Source organism: Emys orbicularis, chromosome 8, assembly GCF_028017835.1.
Source record: "Emys orbicularis isolate rEmyOrb1 chromosome 8, rEmyOrb1.hap1, whole genome shotgun sequence".
NCBI lineage: Eukaryota > Metazoa > Chordata > Testudines > Emydidae > Emys > Emys orbicularis.
The window spans coordinates 91,570,597-91,590,717 of NC_088690.1; the positions used below are offsets into that span (position 1 = coordinate 91,570,597).

Here is a 20,121-nt window from a genome sequence, read left to right on the forward strand (position 1 = left end):
TATCTTACACCACAAGCGATACCATTGGTGTCAATGGAGCACAGTACAATTCAGCATGAATTAGGGTCTTAGAATCTAGTCCCGTGTAATTACTGAGTTTTTGGTCATGTGTGCCCCATACGATGAAGTAATACCATTACAGTATGTCAATGCCATGTACTAGGGGAGACCTTAAGGGAATCTAATCTATCTATTGGCAGAATTTAAGGCTATTATTCTATCTACAGGGGATGGCTCAATCCCTGCGGTCTCACCTGTGTGTGAAAAACAAACTGAAAACTGGAGGAAGTTTGTGGCGTCAGCAAGGTTGTTTGGTCCCCACTGTTAAACATTGTGTCTTGCTTGTTTTTTCCCTGACTGCCCTGTCTCTCCCCGGCTCAGATGTGGAATGGCTTTAAAGTTTGCAGGTCAACTCTACAGTGAAGCTGCTGACCATACTGACCGTGTGCCTTAACCCCCGCCCTGCTGACTGGCTTTGCAAGGACCCCCGTGATTGGGGATCTCTGGGAACCAGTGAGAAGCAGGCCAGGGTTAGTGCTACCCAGCAGGCACTGAGGTGACAGCAGCAGGCAAACACCCACCAGGGCCGCAGTGCCTCCATCACTGGCGCTCTGCTAGTCAGGAGCCTGGGGAAAGGAGGAGCACTGGAGAGACTGTGATAGCCAAGAGGGGTCAATAGGGAGATCAGGTTTGCTAACTTCCTAGTGGGACTGGGTAGGTCTATGGCTTATCAGACACCACTCAAAGGAAGGGTAGCATGCTGCGTAGGGCAGAGATGTTCAGCTTAGCTGCCATGCCCTCTAGCTGCCAGTCTGAGCGAAAGGAGAATTTTCTCACCCAGTTCCCCTGCATGTTGTGGAAGTAGCTGTGCACGACGCACTCAGCAAGTCGCTTTGCTCCAGCTGAGCCAGCCAACGGATGGAGCTGGGGAGGGCCCAGCAGCATCACACAGAGGCTTTAGCTGATCAACTAAGTGGAGATGTGATCCTCACCTACTGCCGAGAAATGCGCCTGCCTGCGTATGGGGGGATGAACAGGGATGGTTCTTTGGGGGCTTTTAGCATTCACTCTCTCCCAGGCTCTCAAGGCAGGACAGCAGCTTCACTGGGTGGTGCCTGATTCCATCACCAAAGTGGCCTGCAGCGATTAACTCCTATAGTGCCCAATTTGATAGTGTCTTAACACTACATCCTTATAACTCCCCTTCCCCCGGTCCCACAAAGCTGCACCACTATACAACAGCACCAGCTCCGGACCAGCCAGTGCCAAACCACTAAACTCATCGCTTACCAGCATGTTCAGTCTCAGGCAGCCCGAGACTGACAGCTGGAGACCCAGGACTTCCAGCCACGCAAGCAGGAAGAATGGCTTTTCCAACACACTGGAGTGCCAAACTCCAACCCTATCCTGTTCCAGTTCACCAGGGGCTGGGGCCCGGGCTGGCTCACTCCACAGCTGAAGGGGCAAACTCTGGTCTGGTGATTAATCCAGAACGCCCTCCTGGACTGACCCTCATCTGCTCAGTGGCTAGTGCCTCATTACAGTGCATAGTTAAAAATCAAGGAAGCGATACAATAAATCTGAATTACAGTACATCTGAGCCATAAATACATTTTTAAGTATATACTTTTTTCTTCTATTAAAAATTAGTTTATAGTCCTGATTCTATACACAATTAACAGTTTCATCATCACACACTACAGACAAAAAAATGTTATGGTGAACACAGCTGCAACTCCACTCCGGGTGCCTGGGTGGATGTTGGGGGACCTGGGGAAGGCGGGGGGAAGAGAAGGCTCACTCCAAAACAACCAGTCAGAAGCAAGGATACTAATGTGTGGCAGTGGAACATCAACACCATGGGGACTCACAGACAGAAGCAGCTTTGTTCAATGTAAACATCAATTTAAAGGGACAGCAGTCTCTCTCAATCTCTCTCTCTCTCTCTCTTTTTTCATATACTTAATAATTTCTTCGAAAACGTAAACATATTGGAAGTGCCTTGACTGAGGTATTGAGGTGTTCCTCCAAGGTTAAGGCTGTTATCGATGCAGGCTTCGCTGGGCCTCCTGCAGCAAGCTGTCAAAATCCATGGTCTCGTACTTGCTTTTCACTGGAGCCGGGGAGGACTCCTCCACATTGGAATCTGGGAAAGGCAGGGACAGAGTATGAGATAGTCAGGGGTGCAGGACATCTGCCAGGGTCACAAAGCACTGACATCCTGCTTCTCTTTGAAGATCAGTATAGCTACTTAATTGTACGTAAGACTTATAAAGCACTTCACATGGGTGGGCTAATTAATCTTAATTAATCTGCACTCTCCCCCATAAGGCAGGAATTGTCCCCATTTAACAAACAGGGAAACCGAGGCACAGAGCGGTGTTCTGACTTGCTCATTCTCACATTATTATTATGATGTATTAGAGTAGGACCTAGAGGCCTCAGCCACTGGGGCCTTTTGTGCTAGGTATTTGTACAAACACATAGTGAGAGACAGTTCCTGCAGCAAAAAGCTTACAGTTTAGATAGGACAGACAAAGGTTGAGAGGGAAAACAGGTGAAGTGATTTGACCAAGTTCACATAGCCAGTCAGTGGCATAGTCAGGAACAGAACCAAGCTCTCCTGAGGCACAGTCACTGCCCCACCCACTAGATCAAACTGGCTCCCAGTGAATTAGTAGCAGCAGCTGGATAGAACTCAGGAATTCCAGGGTTCTAGTCGAATAATCATCAGTCCGTGCTGCCGCCTCAAAAAAGTTGGTTTGGGTTTTCTGTTTAATTAGATGTAAATTAGACTGTGACTCTCACTCCCAACAGCAATCTGACCAGCCGCTCCCCATCTGACTGAGCACCCTAACAAATCTGGCAGTAGATGAACTCACTTTCTCTTAGCTCTAACCCAGTGGAGTGTGCAATGTACCCCCCGTCTCAGAGAAAAGCCTTCTCTTTTCAACAGAGCAGAGAGGGATTTCTCCATGAAAATCCTGGGCAATTACTTGTTTTCTGTTGTAGGCAGAGCTGGTAGCAGAGTCTATAGTTAAGATTGCTCAGTGCTTCCCATTAAACTGTTTCCAGTTGATTCTAACTTTGCCAAACTTTAGTCTGAAATTTCCCATGCTGGGCATCTGACTCAAGCTAAATTTTTCGGAAAAGTTTCAGCTAAAACAATCCAGCTATTTCTGAGAATGAGACTCAGGAAAAAATACATTGTTTTGCCCAGGTTAAAAAAAATTCTTACGGCTGATTCATTAAGAAGCTCTCACAGCTCCCTGAATTTTGGCAGGGGAGTTACCCTGGGTCAGGGCCATGCCTTTCCCCATCCCTATGGAAATGTGCCCAAATTCAGGCAAGGTCTGAGCCTCTGAAAAATTTCAGTTCAGACATGATCAGTACAGATTGGTTAGAGTCTGGCAGCTAAGTTCTCTGAAGATTCCATCTGCACTGAGTATCTCTGTCCCCTCGCGGCTCCTCTGTGCCAACCGGCCTGACGGAGCATGCTCCAGCTCAGCGATGGAGGGGCTGAACAGGGCTTTCCTGACAATTGCTCATCCTGGCTGCTACAGGAAACAATTGCTCCTCTGTGGCGCCAGGCGACTGAAACTAAGAGAAGGGAAACTCTCCAGTGCAGCATGGAGGAGAAGGAAGAAGCCACCTGACTCGAATGGGAGAGGGGAAAACGGTGGAATAAGAGAAGAGGGGACCGGGAGAGGCTGGGGCAGGATAGAGGCAGAAGGGTCTGTAACCACTAGAACACACTCCCCTATAGAACCTGGACAACCCAGGATTCCTGTGTCTCAACATTCCTTTGCTGCTAGCAAATTGCTGTGAAACCCACTGGCAAAGTGCATGGGTATTGGCAGGCCCACAGGGATGTTAATAGCCTTCTACTGCTACCAGTTATTCCATTAACCTTAGTGATGGAGGACTGTGCTAGGCATCTAAAGCTCCAAACCTCGCTGATGACCCATATGGGGTTCAATATGTCCACAGGATGAAGTTTGTTTTTTAATTTTTTTTTAATCAATATAGGAAATTACTTAAAAAAACCCAAACACCCTACATTAAAAGAACATTGAGGTTGCAAAGCCAAGCTCTCAGAAGTTAGGAAAGGCCAGAATTAAAGTTGCCCATGCCCCCTTAATTCAGTCCACTCTTGTGTATGCCTTATAATAAAATCATTAATTACATGATTACGTACTATTTTTTGCACAAGAGCCCTGCATCATTCAGTTCACGGGACGGACGGTGGTCACGGGCGAATGAGGCTGTTGTTTACAGCAGGGTTTCTCAACCCATGAGTCGCAACTCAAAATGGGGTCACCAGGACGTTTTAAAGGGCTGTGTGGCCACTCCAGAGGCTCTGGTCCCGTAGGGCTGGCTTGGCTCAGCTACCTGCTCTGGACGTTTCAACCTCCAGGGTCATAGTGCCGCTCAGGTTTGGCCCAGTTGTCTCTCTGTCATGATGATGGGGGGCCAGCCAGGCCAAATTTGTGGGGTGAATGCAGGGCGGGCTTTGCAGTGCCCCCCAGGGCCTCCCTCCCCCTGCAGCAGCAGTACCCAACCTCTCCCCCAACCTTTTTACTGAGTCTCAGCAGGCCATTAACATTTACAAATGGTTCCTGAGCCCCAGCAGGTTGAGAACCTCTGGCCTACAGGACCCCTGTGTCACTCAGTACGGAAGTTGGAAGGTGTGCAGTGACTGAGGCAGGGGACAGAAGGAAGAGACTGGATGGTCTCATGATTAAAGCAGCTGAATGCTGGCCTAGAGAACTGGATTCTATCCCTTCCTCTGCCACAGAGTTCCTGTATGATGTGAGCAAGTCACATACACCAATATTTTCATAAATGGCCACTGTGTGCTCCTCATTTTCTGGGGGCTGGACTTGATACCCTGGGGTCTGATTTACAGAAATCCTGAGCACTCACAGCAGCAACTCAGGTCAAGGGGAGCTCTCCTCTGGACCTCTACAGTGCTCTACACGCTAAGTGCTCTGAAAACTCAGGCTCTGGGCATCTCAAGCCCAAATTAATCGACACTTTGACAGTTTTGGCTTTAATCTCTGTGCCTCAGTTCCCCACGTAGCAATGCCTCCCGGCCCCTCCCCTCACAGGGGGGCTGTGAAAAAATGCATTAAAATTTGTGATGCACTCCACTACTATAGTGATAAGAACCACAGAAATGCCATGGGGATCTTAATAATTCTGTATCCATGCGGAGTTCAAACGGTGTGCACTAAATAAGACTGGGGCCCATACGCTGAATGAAGAGGATAAAAAGAAATATTGAAGAACTACTCATTCACCGAATGAGGCAGGGATCCTGTGGTGAAAATAGTCTGTGATCATGTAATTAAAGATTGTATCATAAGTCGTACACACCAGGGGGCTCAACTAATTTTTGAGTGACTGGCTTTGCAACCTTAATGCTCTTTCAACAACTTTTTGGTTTGGGTTTTTTTGGATTAAACATACACATAAAGTGTGTGGAATCTGGCAGCAAAATGGTTGGTCTGGAACACCTTGAATCAGACATTGCCAGAAGCATCACACAATCATCGGATGGGGGAGTTTCCAGAGAGAATTTTTCCATAAAGACTCAGTTGCTACCTATAACTTTGAAAGATGTCAAGTATCAGAGGGGTAGCCGTGTTAGTCTGAATCTGTAAAAAGCAACGGAGGGTCCTGTGGCACCTTTAAGACTAACAGAAGTATTGGGAGCATAAGCTTTTGTGGGTAAGAACCTCACTTCTTCAGATGCAAGTGAGGTTCTTACCCATGAAAGCTTATGCTCCCAATACTTCTGTTAGTCTTAAAGGTGCCACAGGACCCTCTGTTGCTTTTGAAAGATGTGTGATCTAGTGGTTAGTTCCTGGGACTAAGGTTCAGTAGTTCCTGTTTCTGATTCTGACTCTACTACGGACTAACTCTGTGTCCTCGGGCAGGTCATTTTGCCTCTCTGTGCCTCAGTTTCCCAGTATGTGAAACTGGGCTAATAACTATTCACGTCACATGGGAGTTGTGAGGCTTTAATTAATGTCTGTAAAGTGGTTTAAGGTCCCGGGATGAAATGCGTTGGAAAGTGCAATGTGTTATTATAGTTATGCCATAATAATTTGGCCACTCTTCACAAAGCAGCTCCCTGGGAAAGCCCTTTCCACAGGCGTATGTGTCTATCTATTCCTGCCACTTTTCCCTGCTGGCTGCCACGGACTGGCCTGCAGCTCTGCGGCACTCAGCAGGAGCAGCTGAAGTGTGGGCTATGGGGAACCTTATTTTTTCCTCCACTCTGAAGACTAAATGCTTCCCCCCGGCTAGCTTGGGAAAGGCATGCCTTGCAGCCCTGCTGCTGCACTTCCCCTTGTCCTCCCTGCCGTTCAGAGATTTCCCAGCGCTGCTGCACCTCCAAGCTGTGGCAATTAAATGACCCCCTGTGGCACATTACTAAAGGAAACTCCCGGTCAAGGAGAAGTTTGACTGGGGCAACGAATCCAGACCCACGAGGGTTTAATGGGCAAGGCAGGCGCCTCCCAGGTGACTTCACCAGGGGACACTGAGCTGGAGAGCTGCAGCGCCCCGTTTGAGAGGTTTGGGCCTCAGCATTCACAAAGGGTCATAAAAACTCCCTCTGCCCTAAGGAAATGGGAGCCTGGCTCAGCAGTGGGGCCCGCCTGCTTTCTCACCCAAGTCAGTGTATCTGGTCCACAAGTTGCCGAGGCCACCGTAGCTCAGCTGGAACCAGGGCTCGTTCCTCTTCCTCAGTGAGGCGCCATTCTTCAGCGATAAGGCGGCGTGTTCCGAACACCGGTAGGTGATGAAGCCATATTTATCCCCCCTGAGCAGCCAAAGAGAGGAGTCAAGAGGTGACTGACCAGGGGGAGGGATGTGATGAGCCTTATCTCCTAAGGGGCTGAGAGCCACATACCGTGTAGCTTGGTTTACGGAGGGCACATGCAGGAATCATACAGTGCATCTCACTTGCACCTGTGGTATCTTAACAGTTCTACAGGCCTCCCACACCCACCGTGGCCCAAGGGGGAATTTACAGACAACTCTGCTTAACCTTGTGAGCCCTGGGATGCGAAGTACACCCAAGGGACTGTGCTGTTTTAATCCCCATTCATCCTATTAAAATATGAGGATGAGTCAGCCAGCCGTGCGGCCTACGTCCGAAAAGCCCTAAGAGCATTCCCACTGCTTTGCCTGGTGTGGGCCTGAGCTCGTGCCGACACACCTGTTATTCCTGGTCAGAACCCGACACTCGACGATCTCCCCAAACACTTCGAAGCGTTTCTTCAGTTCACTGGAGCTCATGCTGCTGGAGAGGTTTCTGATGTACACCACCCGGCCTTCACCCTGCACAAGCACAACCAATGCAGCTCAGGCCCACCCCCTTACCAGGCCTCCCTGCTGCTCCCCTGGCATTACCCATTGGGGAATCCCATTGCTGGACAATGCCCCCAAGTCTCTGAGCACATGCAATGCAAAGATCTGGCCCCTCTGCGTAAACAGCTCTCTGAGGAGCCTCAAACAGCTGATTTCTTTTCATGCACATTTTCTTTCCTTTATCCTTCTATTGCATCCTTTCAGCCTTTGCAGCGTTCTCCTTGTGGAAGTGTAACTGTAAGAATATTATTGAGAATTCCTGTCTGTGGAACTCAGCTTGTGCTGAGGAAAAATGCCAGAGATGTGTGAGGGTGTATGGGGGTGTACAAGGCAATACAGAAGAGCAATAAATTACTACCACTACAGACACACAGGCTTTCTATGTATATCTGTTGCTTTTTATATGCAGTGAGGCTCAGCTCAATAATCTCTTAGCAATTCCAAGTATTCCCCAAGTTCCCAACCCTAATTGCTAACTCGGAGTGCACTGAAGCTGTGGACGTAAGGTGCTCTGAATTCCTCCAGTGCCAGGAATTCTGTATATTGCCAGTGTCAATTGCTTGCTCTTTATCTTTTCCCCATGCCCTTGTTCAAAATTGACCCCACCCCCAGGAATGCCAGAGCCAGGGCCAATACACTCCACCGTCTCCTTTCTGGAGTGGGAGATGAATTGAGGGGCCGTGAATTGCTTTGTCCCAAGATTTAAATGGGCTTCAGCAGGATGAAGCCATCTGCTCCCACTGGAAGTCCCGCTGCTTCTGCCGAGTTCAGCACTCCACCCCGCCCCGCCCCCCCAAGCCTGCAGGTCACTTACAATGGCCTTGTCACGTCTCTTCTCAATCTGGTCCTGGCTCGCGTTTCCCCCTTGACACTGCTTGCTGTATTCACATCTGTGTGTAAGCAAGCAAGAGAGAGGAGATCAGTGCAGAGCAGGGATCCTGCAGGGGGAGCTTTGGCAGTCAAAAGGAAGTGGAGGCACAATCAAGTTGACGTGTCTGGCACAAGCTTTTAAAAAATCTCTAACTCAGGAGACTCCTGGTGAGCAGGCTCCACTGATGCTGGGTGTGGATCCTCCAGAGAACAGCCTGGCTTCCCAAACCAAACCAAGCCTCTTTAGGCCTGGTTCCGGGACTTAAGCCGCCAGGGAAATCATTCTTTACAGATACTTGATGTGGCTCCCTATCTCCTCCTGCCTTCTTGTAGCTCTCCCCTTCCCAAGGAGCTCCTGGCTTCTCCCCAATTCTGGCTGTGATCTTCCTCCTTGTGCCACCAGAGAAACCCACCCTCAGACAAGTCAAGCATTGCCTGACTGACCAGTGTCAAGCAGCCACCGGTGTATTATGACTTACTTTTAATGAACTAAAATAAATAATGTTGGACTCAGTACACGGAGGCAATTTCATCAGAACTCTCCCCTGTTGGGCTGGACGGTTGGAAGGGCCTCAGATCGATATGAAGTGCATGCCATGCGCAGACTAGGTGATCTGCACACCCATGTTCTGTGGCAGAGGCGCCAGCTTTGTGATTTGCCGGCGGGTGCTCGACCACCGCTCCACCCCTTTCCCCAAGACCCCACCTCTGCCCTGCGTCTTCCTACCCCTGCTCTGCTTTTTCCCGTGCCCACTCCATCCCCGTTCCGCCCCCTCCACTGAATGCACCCCACTCCCACTCTTTCCCCTCCCCACCAGCGCCTCCTGCACGCCGCTGCACAGCTGATCGTGGCAGGCGGGAGGCGCTGGAAGGGAGAGGGAGGAGCTGATCGCCAGGGCCTACTGGCGGGCGGGAGGCACTGTGGGGGAGGGGGGAGAAGCTGATCCGCGGGGCTGCTGGTGGGTGCCGGAGCACCCAGAGAGTCGGCGCCTATGCTCTGTGGAGGTGTTCAGTGTTAACTCTGCACTGTTCAGTGTGTCAGGTCTGACACCTGATGCTTAACACCAGAGTGGACCTTTGGGGTTGAATGCTTGGATGTATCCCTGGGAATGGGGGGGACAACCTCGGCTTCGCTTTGGGGTCCGTGTGTTCATCACATTGACACAAGAACATCACTTGGCACCGTCTCTAGCACCGGCTTTTTGTCTTGCCATCTCACAGTGCTTCACCGAGGAAAGCAAATTTATCCTCATTTGACAGATGGGGAAAATGAGGCCCAGAGAGATGGAGAAATGACTTGCTCAAGGTCACACAAGGATTTGGTGGCAGAGCCCAGGCCAGGGCTCTGTTCACCTGCCTCTCTTATACCCCCAGTATAAACCCCCAAGAAATTCTTTTGCTTGAGATGTGCTTGCAGGCTGGGACTCATCAGTCCCACCCTTCCCCTCCTGCCAGCCGCCCAACTATACCTGAAAGTCCGTCTGTTTGCTGGAGACCTGGACCTGCAGCATGAAGACCCAGAACTGGATCTGCTCCGGGAACAGTGGTGCAAACTGGACCTGGCAAGTGGGTTCCTGCGCAATGGACGCTCGCAATGTTCTTCCTCTTCCTCCTCCTCCACGGGCGAGCTGCTCTCACTGCAGCTATCTTCGAAGACAGTGTCATACTCGGGGGTCTTGCAGAAGGCTGTGTCCTCGTCTTCAAGGGCGCTATCCAGGAAGCCGAAGTGCTTGGTTAAGCTGGCTCTGATCTCCTGGTCTCTGAGCTGTTTGCTGCACTCCTTCCACAGGGCCTCACCCTTCCCTGACCCCTGATAGTGTGCATCCGGCACTCTTCGCTTGTGCTCACCCTCCACGTGGCTCTGGGGCTCCCAGGATTTCAACACTTTCCTCTGGAGCGTGGCCTCGGGTTTCAGCACCTGGCAGTAGTCGTGGTCCCCGAAAGAGCGAGAAAATGGCCGCTTCAGCAGCCCCTGCTGCTCCGAGGAGGAAGGGCGCACGGCAGCTCGGCTCAGGTGTGCGTAAAGCTCTGTTCGCTCTGGGTGCTTCTTCATGAGTTTCCTGGAGGCTGCCACATCGACTGCCACTGCTGAGGTTCTTGGCCCTGGGATGGAGGAGGTGATGGTGGCTTCCTCCTTCGCTGACCCATGGGGAATGTCCGGCTTATACAGGTCCTCCTCAGCAGGCTTGTACGGCGGAGTGGTAGGCGGTGTGAGACCTTGACCCCCCCACATAACAAACCACAAGAGTGAAACTCTTTGAGCAGAGCTTTCCCACTATTACCACAACTGGTCATGGCAGGAGGAGCTAGGTCTGGGTGATGCTATGGAGAGCCATCAATCCTCTACTCTGTGGAGAGGGGCTCCCTGCTAGTTACTGCTGGCCTCCTGTCTTCAGAAGGGGGTCATTGCAACACCACAGTGGTTTGCAGCTAGAGGGGCCCACAGGATCCCCTTCCTACCTCCTCCTCAAAACACATTGGTGAGAAAGGTCTTTGACTGGATTGTCAAAGGAGCTGGGCACCCATGTGGCAGCTGAGGTCAGCAGGCACGCTGCACCTCTGAAAATTAGCCCCTACGCTTGTTACAGCATACATTTAGCCTGTAGTTGTTGCGTATCATTACATCTAGATAGCCAAGCAGATTTGGACCTGGGCAGTGCTTGGAAGGGAGACCTCCCTGGCAAATGCCCTCAACAGCAGACCAGTTGTGAGCCCAGTTCACATAGTCCTTGTCAATCCTTTAGCAATTTTTGGAAAAGCAAGGATTTGGGGCCTAATCCAACCCCCCCTAAAGTCAGTGGAAATGCTCCCATTAACAGCTAACTTTATCCTTGGGGTTCTGCCCAAATTCAAGTGGAGAATGTACAATTTGGCTCCTTATATTTTCCATAGTTTCAGTTCAATACAGGATTCCTCCTCACTTCCTGGATGGATCTGTTGTGCGGTGTTGCTGTGCACCGTTGAACAGCTACTATGTTCCACCCCAGAGGTGGTTGCATTTCAGTGGTATCTGAATTGCTTAAATGAGTAGTTGTAAAGTGCTGAGGGATCCTTTCAGATGAAAGGCACTATAGAAATGTAGATTTTTATTACTAAAATCCATTATATTTACACACATTATATTTATACTAATTCCTCAGATTACCACAACCCCCACCACATCTAGAAGCGGTTAGCGCCAGACTATTTCACACTGCATTTTTGGTATTGTTTCCCCTCACCTTCCAACGTACACAGAGAGAATCCCAACAACAAAGGAAGGGAGCACTGCCTCTTTACATGAGTGGCTTACCTGCTGTCCCACACAGCTCTACAGTCAGCACCTGCTCAAAGTTCCTCTTCCCAAATGAAGGATCACTGGAGAGGAGAAGAACATTAGAGGAGCAGGGAGGTGTTTATATGACCATCAGAGACTGAGAGTACTGCTGAAAGAGCAGCACAGAGACCACAACCAAAGGGGGAACAGGAAGAGGAGAGGTCACCCATACAGGATGTGTACTGTGTCCCTCTCCGACTCTCTGTGGCATCAGGGCTAGTACATGATGGAGTGGGGGGAGGGGGTCAAAATCCAAGCTTCTGAAGCATTTCCATTTTCCCTCCCAGCTGAAGCAGAGGAACAGGCAGCTAGAGAGTCACTCCAGCAGAAATGGATCCCTCACAGCCAGAGCTCCAATTCCTTATTTCCAGGGAAAGGAGCCAAAGAAGTGCCCCCACTATCTTCTCTCCAGCATATGGCACTTCTAAGGCTTTCAGCAGAGAAATCCATAGGCATAACCTGCCCTGAATTTGAGGGCCTGGAGCTATGCTATCACTTGCATTTAGGATCCCAGTTCAAGACACTATGCTTCAAACACATGCCACAGCTAGTCAAATGTCCCCTCCCTGCTGCACGTCCTCTTTGCCTGGTTGGTAACAGTCCTGAAGTTTTGCCTGGCTGGCTATTTTAACATTGCAATTTAAAATGCGTGTCCACCCAGGCAAAACTACAGGCCATCTGGCAGTCATGCTGGCCCAGACTGCCGCCGGGTTGGGTTTAAATTGCTGGTAAGTATTTTGTTTTACACTTACGTTTGTGCCAAGGACAGCGTGAGACACGTGGGTGTTTCTGAAAGACACGGAGAGAAGCAGAATTACTGAACATGCTGCATTCCCTTCAGACTGATTGATTGCATCACACCCAGAAAGAGGAGGCAGCGTGGGCTAGCAGATTAGGTGTGGGCTTGGGCACCAGGAGCTCTGAGTTCTGGACCTAGCTTGGTCATGGCTTGCTGTGTGGCCTAGGCAAGTGACTTTGCCTCTCTGTAATTTGGTTTCCCCATCTACCAAACTGGATAATACCTGCCTACGTTGTGAGGGTTAATCACATAATGTTTGTAAAGCGCTTTCAACACGCACATGCTAAGGTGCTGCTAATAATTAATAGTATTCCAAGGGGCTCCAGGGGGAGCTCCGGCCCGCTCCTCAGCTGGAGGGGTAGTATTCTATAGGATGAGAAAATGGGGAGATCCTTCGTGGGTGGTTTTGCAGTGATTCACTCAGTAGACAGTGTCTTTGGATGAACACATACTACTTGACACTTATTTTGTGCTTTCCAGCCATAGATCTCAACGTACTTCACAAAGGAGGAGCTGTGTCCTTACCCCATTTTAAAGATGGAGAAACTGAGGCACAGAGAGGAGAAGCAGCTTGCCCAAGGTCACAGTGACCCAATGGCAGAGCTGGTCTCCCAGCACTCGCCCTGCCCACTGGACTATGCACCCCACAAGTTACACAGAAAAAACCCAACAGCACTGGAGAAGTTTGGTGTTTGCCCCACTGGCTATGGGGTCTGCAGTGCTCGGCCATTCATGGGCACATGCACAAATGTTTCCTACGTCAGCCAGGCAGCAGCACTGCTACAGTGACTCACTGCCCAGCGAGCGCACTGGATCTGACATGCAGGGATAGTGCTTAGAACACCGCAGACCAGCTCAGCCTCTGCTAAGCCCCTCATGCACTGGCAGCCTGGGAAGAACGGAGTCAGCTGGGGTTCCTTTGAGCATTAGTTTTGGCAATGCCAGGTCAATGCTGGGGTTAATTCACTTCTAGGCCCCTGCACACTCTCTCCTCCTTACCTGTTTCATGCAACGGGGTGCAGTGCTGGCTCTCATCCACCTCACATCCTTCCCCCTCAACCGGGCTCCCCAGCAGGAGGGTCTGGGTCTCTGGGTGGTTTTGACATCTGCTGTCCCCCTCGTCTGTGCCACCCACCTCCACCTCTGCCGCTGGCTCTTCTGCATCCAAGTTCTCCAGGGCTGGGCACAATGCGGGCTCCCGGGAGGCGAGAGCATCCTTCGCCCGGCTCTCTGCTGCCTCTCTGGGGACAGATGGCTCTGGGGGAGGCTCATCAAGAAATGACAGCCAGTGGCCAAGCTCAGGATTGAGTCTCTTGGAGCGCCGGACAGCATAAATAGTGCTCTCCTGCTTCCGTCCCACTTTCCCTGAGGTTTGCTGGGCTGGGAGAGCCACATGATTCCCAGTGGCATCCTCTGGGCTGCTGGTCTCTCTCCTGGCTTCGGACTCGGCCTTGGGGCTTTGCCTTAGCTCTGCTTTCTCCAGAGGCATTTTGGCTCTGGACTGATATTTCCCAGGAGAGCCCTCAGCCTCCTGAGCAGATGCTCCAGGAGACTTGGAGCCATGAGGCCTGACCAAGGAAGCGTACACGGGTTTGGCCAATCTGTACGGCTTGCTCACATCACACAGCAGGTCCCGGGCCAGTAGCTCCTTCAGGATGGAGAACTCAGGCCATTTGGCTCTAGGCTTCTTGCAGCTGGCTGTTGTTTGCAAGGTGCAGGCTGTCCGGCTCTCCTGGCTGCAAAGGGGAGGTATCTGCAAAGGGCAGTCTGGCTTTGCTCTCTTGTAAGGGCTGTTACAGTGCTGGTGCTTCACATCTGCAGGGTCTCTGAGAGGCAGCTTCCTCGGAGGAAGGCAGTAGGTATGCATGTAGCGGATGAGCTTCACCACGGTGTGCATGGCCTTCTCGCTGGCCAATTGATCGCTGGTGCCGTCCTTGGAGGAGCGAGGAGTCACCGGGACCTCACTGGAGCTCAGCGAGTCTTCGCTCGAGTCGCTGTCGTCTCCACTGTGCGCAGAGTGACTCAGAGGGGAGCGGCTGCTGCTGCCTTGGTGCTCGTCCGGCGGCCAGGTGGCTTTGGTCTGTGGGCAGCGTGTGGTGGAGGTGAGGTGCTTGTGCAGCTCTGTGCAGCTCCGACTCTGAGCTTGGAGAGAGCTCAACTTTCTGTCCCGGGGACCCTCCGCCTTCAGAGACAGAAGAGAGATGCCCCAGTGAGAACAGACTCAGCCCCCAAGCCCTAAAATGAGGCTGTTTAACTATGGCACCACAAGACTCCCCACCTGCAGAAATACACTCTGTGGGAGCAACAAACCCACTAGGGACACGTGTGCCACGTCCAGTTATTTCACTGAACAATGCTATGGGGGAAATAGACCCTGGGCCCGTTTTCTCACCCAGCGGAGTAAGGAAGTGGGCCCTCTCTGGGGAGCAGAGCCTGTTTCTGAGCCCTCGGTGTGATGAGCCACTGTTTGCACTGCCTGGTTACATGGAAAGAGCAGTTGCTTCACTGAACGTCTTTAGAACCTGTCTAGCACGGAGTGACAGCAGGGACCTCCCTAACGACACAGAGCTGCCAGCCTCGGCTCTCAGCAAAGTCTCCACTGCAGAGACTGGAGCCAGTTCCCATGTTCCCAGATTTAGACAGTATACAACATTTATTAGGACACTTTGAACAATTATAAATAATTAACCTGCGCTGTCCCTGTGATAATGGAAGGGCCGAGGATACTTGGCGCTCCCTGTATTATCCTTGCTCTAAATGCAGTCATTTGCAGTGGCTTCCCATCCCCTCTGCCCCGCTCACACCCAGTCATGCACTGCCATTAGGCAGGCTCCACTCTGCCTGGGTTCACAAGGCCACTTTGAAACAAGGGCTGAGTATTTTTAGTGAGAACAGCTCTCCAGGCCCAGGCCCTTCAGAACATGGTAAGCGCAGAGTTACTAAAGCAGGCTCAGTCATCCCTGCAAAGAATCGGCAAACAATGCAGTGTTTCAGGGTTGGTTTGTTAGCAGTGAAGGAAGGCGCATCCGGCCTTGATAGTCTACTGGGACCTGTCCTCAAGGTGGTTATGGAGATCTCTGCCCTAGGTATGTCTACTTCATCACAGCCAGTTGAGTGGGCCGAATCACAGCTCATTACATCTCAGTGGAGACACGTGAATGTTTAATAGCAATGGTTCCTTCATCTGCTGCCTGGGCCCTTACTGTTGCCGGGTCTGATCCCTGAGCTGAGACCATGGGTCGGTCAAGGCAGCGCAACAAGGACCTTCTCCTAGCCTCTCCTCTTTGGGGAGAGTGGATGAAGGTTGCTTTCCTTCTTTGAAACAGACAGAGATGATGAACAGCCTCTGAGAGGATTATGAGAACTGGCTGCGAACGGATGAGGAAACGGACTTGGCCTAAGAGAGTATGTCTACACTACAGCTGTGAGGCGTGATTTCCAGCCCAGGCAGACAGACTTGCACTAGCTCCACTCGAACTAGTGCACTAAAAATAGCAGCGTGGACGTTGCGGCACCAGCGGCAGTTTGGATTGGTTGCTTGAATCCAAGCCCACCCAACCCCCTGATTCTGAGCTCAGGCAGCCAGCCTGAGCCACCGCCCACGTCACAATTTTTTACCATGCTCGCTCAAGCTGAGCTAGTACAAGTCTGTCTGCCCATGCTGGGAATCACACCTCCCAGCTGCAGTGCGGACACGCCCATAGTGCGTTGGTCGCAATTCATCATGGTCACCCCGCACTAGCCTGCCCATCTTGTAAACCACAGGCTGTTCGTTAGCCAGAGAACTGGGGTGGCTTAGTGTGACGGAACGCACCCCTGTATTCACACTCTGTACACTACTGTAATCATCTTTGTACAAAATATGCCTTGTAAGGTATCATTTGAAAACTAGTAACTTGCTGGTCAATAGTACCATGGTGAAATGTGTGTAGCAATTATATGCAAAGTTATGAGTTCCCCCTGAATGCTGACAGTGGCACAGGTTCAAACTCAGGTAGCCCTGATTAGGCAAAACTTGTCAAGCAGGCCTATCTTAAACAAAGGAATGTGTGTTTATCTCAATTTACATATGAAGTCTTGAGACAGCCAGGAGACCAGGCAAATCTGCAGTTTAGCACAGCCCCTCTCTGGTCTGGACTGCACCCCGGAATGTCATATCTAGTCAGACGCGGGGCAAACCACAGCCTTCTGGAGCGCCTCTCTGGATGAGGGGGCTCCATCTTCACAGCCCCTCCATGCTTGACTTTTTTGTCGAGCTGCCCATCACTGACGTGGTGGTCTCTGTGATCTCAACGCACTGAGCAGCCCGCTCCAAAATTTGTTTCATTCAAGCTGCCCAAGAGCCGGCAGATGGAACTGGCTTTTGGTTACAACTGACCTGGGCTGAATTTGCACCAGCTACCTAGAAGAGAAAGGTGCTGGGATACAGAGCCTACTTCCTGCACCATTCAGGCTCTCTGGATCTCCCTCACCCTGCAGCAGGGCTAGGATGGCAGCTGAACCCCTAAAGCATCCACTTGACTCCAGAGGGGTGACTAGCATCTCTCGTCACCGACTCAGTCCAACCGTAGCGTAGAACAAGAGAGTGACTGAGCCCAACTATGTCTGCAGTGGTGGTGTAGCTGTCAGCCCCAGGATATTTGAGAGACAAGGTGGATGAGGTAATATCTTTTATTGGACCAACTTCTCTTGGTGAGAGAGACGATCTTTCAAGCTACAGCGAGGAAGAGCTCTGTGTAGCTTGAAAGCTTGTCTCGCTCACCAACAGAAGTTGGTCTGATAAAAGATATTACCTCACCCACCTCATCTCTCTGAGCCCAGGTAACACATTCACATGCTGTGGTTGCTCTGCTTGGGCCTCTGAGCAGAGTCAGTTCTCACCCTTCAGTTATGTGGCAGAAAATAGTGCAGGTACTATGGAAACCTATTAGTTACATAGGCAGGTTACATGGAGGCAGTTACATGGATTCCGTCAGACACAGCTGCTCTCTCTCTAGCTGGTGTCTGCGACAACACCAGTGCTTTCTTTTTAGAACAGTCCTTCCCCCATTGCAGCTGATATGGAACAATGCCCTGGCAGATTTTTTCTGCCTTTCCCAGGCAATCTAAGTCCACCTATTTAATGCACTGCACAATTTCCATTATCCGAATGGAAAATCTTTGATGGTGGCTTGTGTTGGATTTCAGAGGATTAGCTTAAATGATTGGTTTGGGCTCTGCAATTTTGCATGCAGCTCTCCCCAGGATAAGTCAACTCAACCAAGAGCAAGATCTACTATAATTTATTGGGAAGGGGGGATTTTATAAATCAGAACTCCAAAGAACTGACTTCAGTGAAACTGTGAGAGGCTTTCACCCTTAGCCCCACTGCAAACAAGCTGCTCCAAATGCACAGATGGGGTAGTTAGGGTCTCTCCAGAATCCCTTCGGGGTTAGACAGTCCACATTGAGACAGACTATTTCCCCATGCACAGCACTTTCCCTTCAGATCGTGACACTCTTGGGCCAAGTCTGTTTTCCACCAGCTTCATCCCCAGGGCTCATTATCCCCCAGTAGCTTCACTCAGAGGCTGTTTATCCCTCCATGGAACCATCATTTGGCTGGCTTGTTTTCTGAGGCCTTGGCTACACTTGCAGCTGTACAGCGCTGTGAGGTAAACCTGTCTTCGTACAGCTGAGTAGGGAAAAGCGCTGCAGTCTGTCCACACTGACAGCTGCCAGCGCAGTGGTGTGGCCACACTTGCAACGTTTGCAGCTGTGTTGGGAGCGGTGCATTATGGGCAGCTATCCCAGCATTCATGTGGCTGCAACGTGCTTTTCAAAACGGGGGGGTGGGGTGGATTGTGACAGGGAGTGTGGGGGGAGAGAGAGTGTTTTTTGGAGCATGTCAGCTCTCTATTTTGCAAGTTCCGAACTCCCGGCCCCCTGCTCATTCATTTACTCACTCAAAGCAAGCTGCAAACTGTTTGCTTTTCTCTGTGGTACGAGCTTTGAAACCGGCACTTCCGCATTCCTGCAGCCGGTCACAACAATGGAGAGGATTGGCCACTTGACAAGGTGATTAGTACAGCGCTGCAAACGTTTACACTCACACCCGTGAGTCGTAGCCACTCCGCTGCAGCTGTTATTCCTCTCGGAGATGTGGAGTACCTGCAGCGGTGTACCCAGGGAGATACAGCACTGTAAGTGCCCTGCCAGTGTGGACGGGGAGTGAGTTACAGCGCTGGGGGAGGCTTTACAGCGCTGTAACTTGCAAGTGTAGCCAAGGCCTGAATGTCAGTCTTGAGATTGGGTGATGAGGAGACGGGCAGGCGGGGGGCATCCCTAGCATTCCCTGCTGGGACGGGGCCATGGCAGCTGGGATGGGAAATACCTTTGTGCAGGGTCGCTGGGGTCTGGATTTTGGGGGGCCCTGGCGTCGTGCACTCCCTTCTCTCTGAGCCTCACAGCTTGGAGGCCCGTGGGACGGAGAAAGAAGCAACTTCTTCAGCTAAAAAAGAGAAGTGTCGAGAAAAAGAATGGGAATTCCAGCACGAACAGCAATTGATTGCGTACTAACCTCTACTGCACACATGTGAGGTGGGTTCAGTGATCTCCAATCGCTGAAGCCAAGAACCACAAACCATTAGTGTGCCTGTATCCGCCTTTGGCTCAGGCTGGGGCTGTCAGCTGTAAGGATCATAGAACCAAGCAGGAAAGAATTTCACACCTCTCTGCATGCTACTTGGCTGCAGGTAAAGAATGTTATAGCCTGTGGAAGTGCTTTATGTCTTCAGAACACTTTACAAGCATTGACACATTGCTGCTCATAACACCCCTGTAGCTATGCAAGATGGGAAAAGGCTGCCCAAAGGGGTGAATTTGCTTGCCCAAAACCACACTGCATTGTACCCCATGGCACCTCCTATTAAAGTCACTAGAACTGCCGGGGCATTTAAATAACCCACCAAAACAATTTTGTCCTTTTCAGATGGTGATTTTAGTTCTATGTATGCATCTGATTTGGGCAGCTCACATGAGTCCCCATGCAAGGGGGACTATTTGGTAGTAACGATCCAAAGGGGTTTGAATTAATCAATTACCTTGCAAAGTGTTTTGAAGATATAAAGCTCTGTGTAAGTGCCAAGTATTTATTGGGGATCTCCCCCAAGGTGACCCTGATGTGAATTCCACTGTAATCCCATCAAGAGGGTCTGGTGACAACAGCTGAGCTGGAATTTCCTTAGATTACACAGCATCATGGCATACTCATTTCTGATCACAGAGTTAGCATAGTCTTCTGTTCAAAACATTTAAAAAAAACATTCCATGTTCCACACGCGTCGTGCTAATGCTGAAGCCTAGATCAATAGCAAGGCGACTGCTTAGGCTCTGTGGGAACGTACAGACGTGCAATATCTAGGGCTTGGTCTTCAAAGATGGCCTGCAAATTTAGAGGCCCCCTTTAAGACCAGGCCCATGACAACGGTTATTGAAGTGGGAGGTTCACACAACAGCGTTTCTGCTCTCTCGGTCGGGTTCTGCAGTGAAATTTCAACAGGGGTTGCCCAGTGGCTTAATTGTGCACTTCCCATTTATAATAAGTGTAAGTGCTTTCCCCCTGCAACGTATACATCCTATATATACACATACACATTGTGTGTGATATATACACCCCCCCACACGCACTGTAGTGTGAAGTGGAAATGCATGCTTTCACCACTAGATGCCGCAATGCACTTTTATATAAACCATGCCTTTCAGTCATTACACA

The 20,121-nt window shown here is 50.7% G+C and overlaps 1 protein-coding gene across 1 annotated transcript in view; it reads right to left on the reverse strand.

Annotated features, from left to right (window-relative positions):
- Positions 1-2,042: 2,042 nt before the first annotated feature.
- The window catches only part of PPARGC1B (PPARG coactivator 1 beta), an 88,471-nt gene continuing 70,392 nt past the window's right edge, over positions 2,043-20,121 (reverse strand). The window contains exons 4-12 of the mRNA XM_065409776.1: positions 18,742-18,858; positions 13,368-14,550; positions 12,322-12,358; positions 11,546-11,610; positions 9,723-10,470; positions 8,198-8,273; positions 7,232-7,353; positions 6,681-6,832; positions 2,043-2,146 (exon numbers count right to left, since the gene is read on the reverse strand). Coding sequence (XP_065265848.1) covers positions 2,043-2,146; positions 6,681-6,832; positions 7,232-7,353; positions 8,198-8,273; positions 9,723-10,470; positions 11,546-11,610; positions 12,322-12,358; positions 13,368-14,550; positions 18,742-18,858 — 2,604 coding nt within the window. The remainder of the gene's footprint in view (positions 2,147-6,680; positions 6,833-7,231; positions 7,354-8,197; positions 8,274-9,722; positions 10,471-11,545; positions 11,611-12,321; positions 12,359-13,367; positions 14,551-18,741; positions 18,859-20,121) is intronic.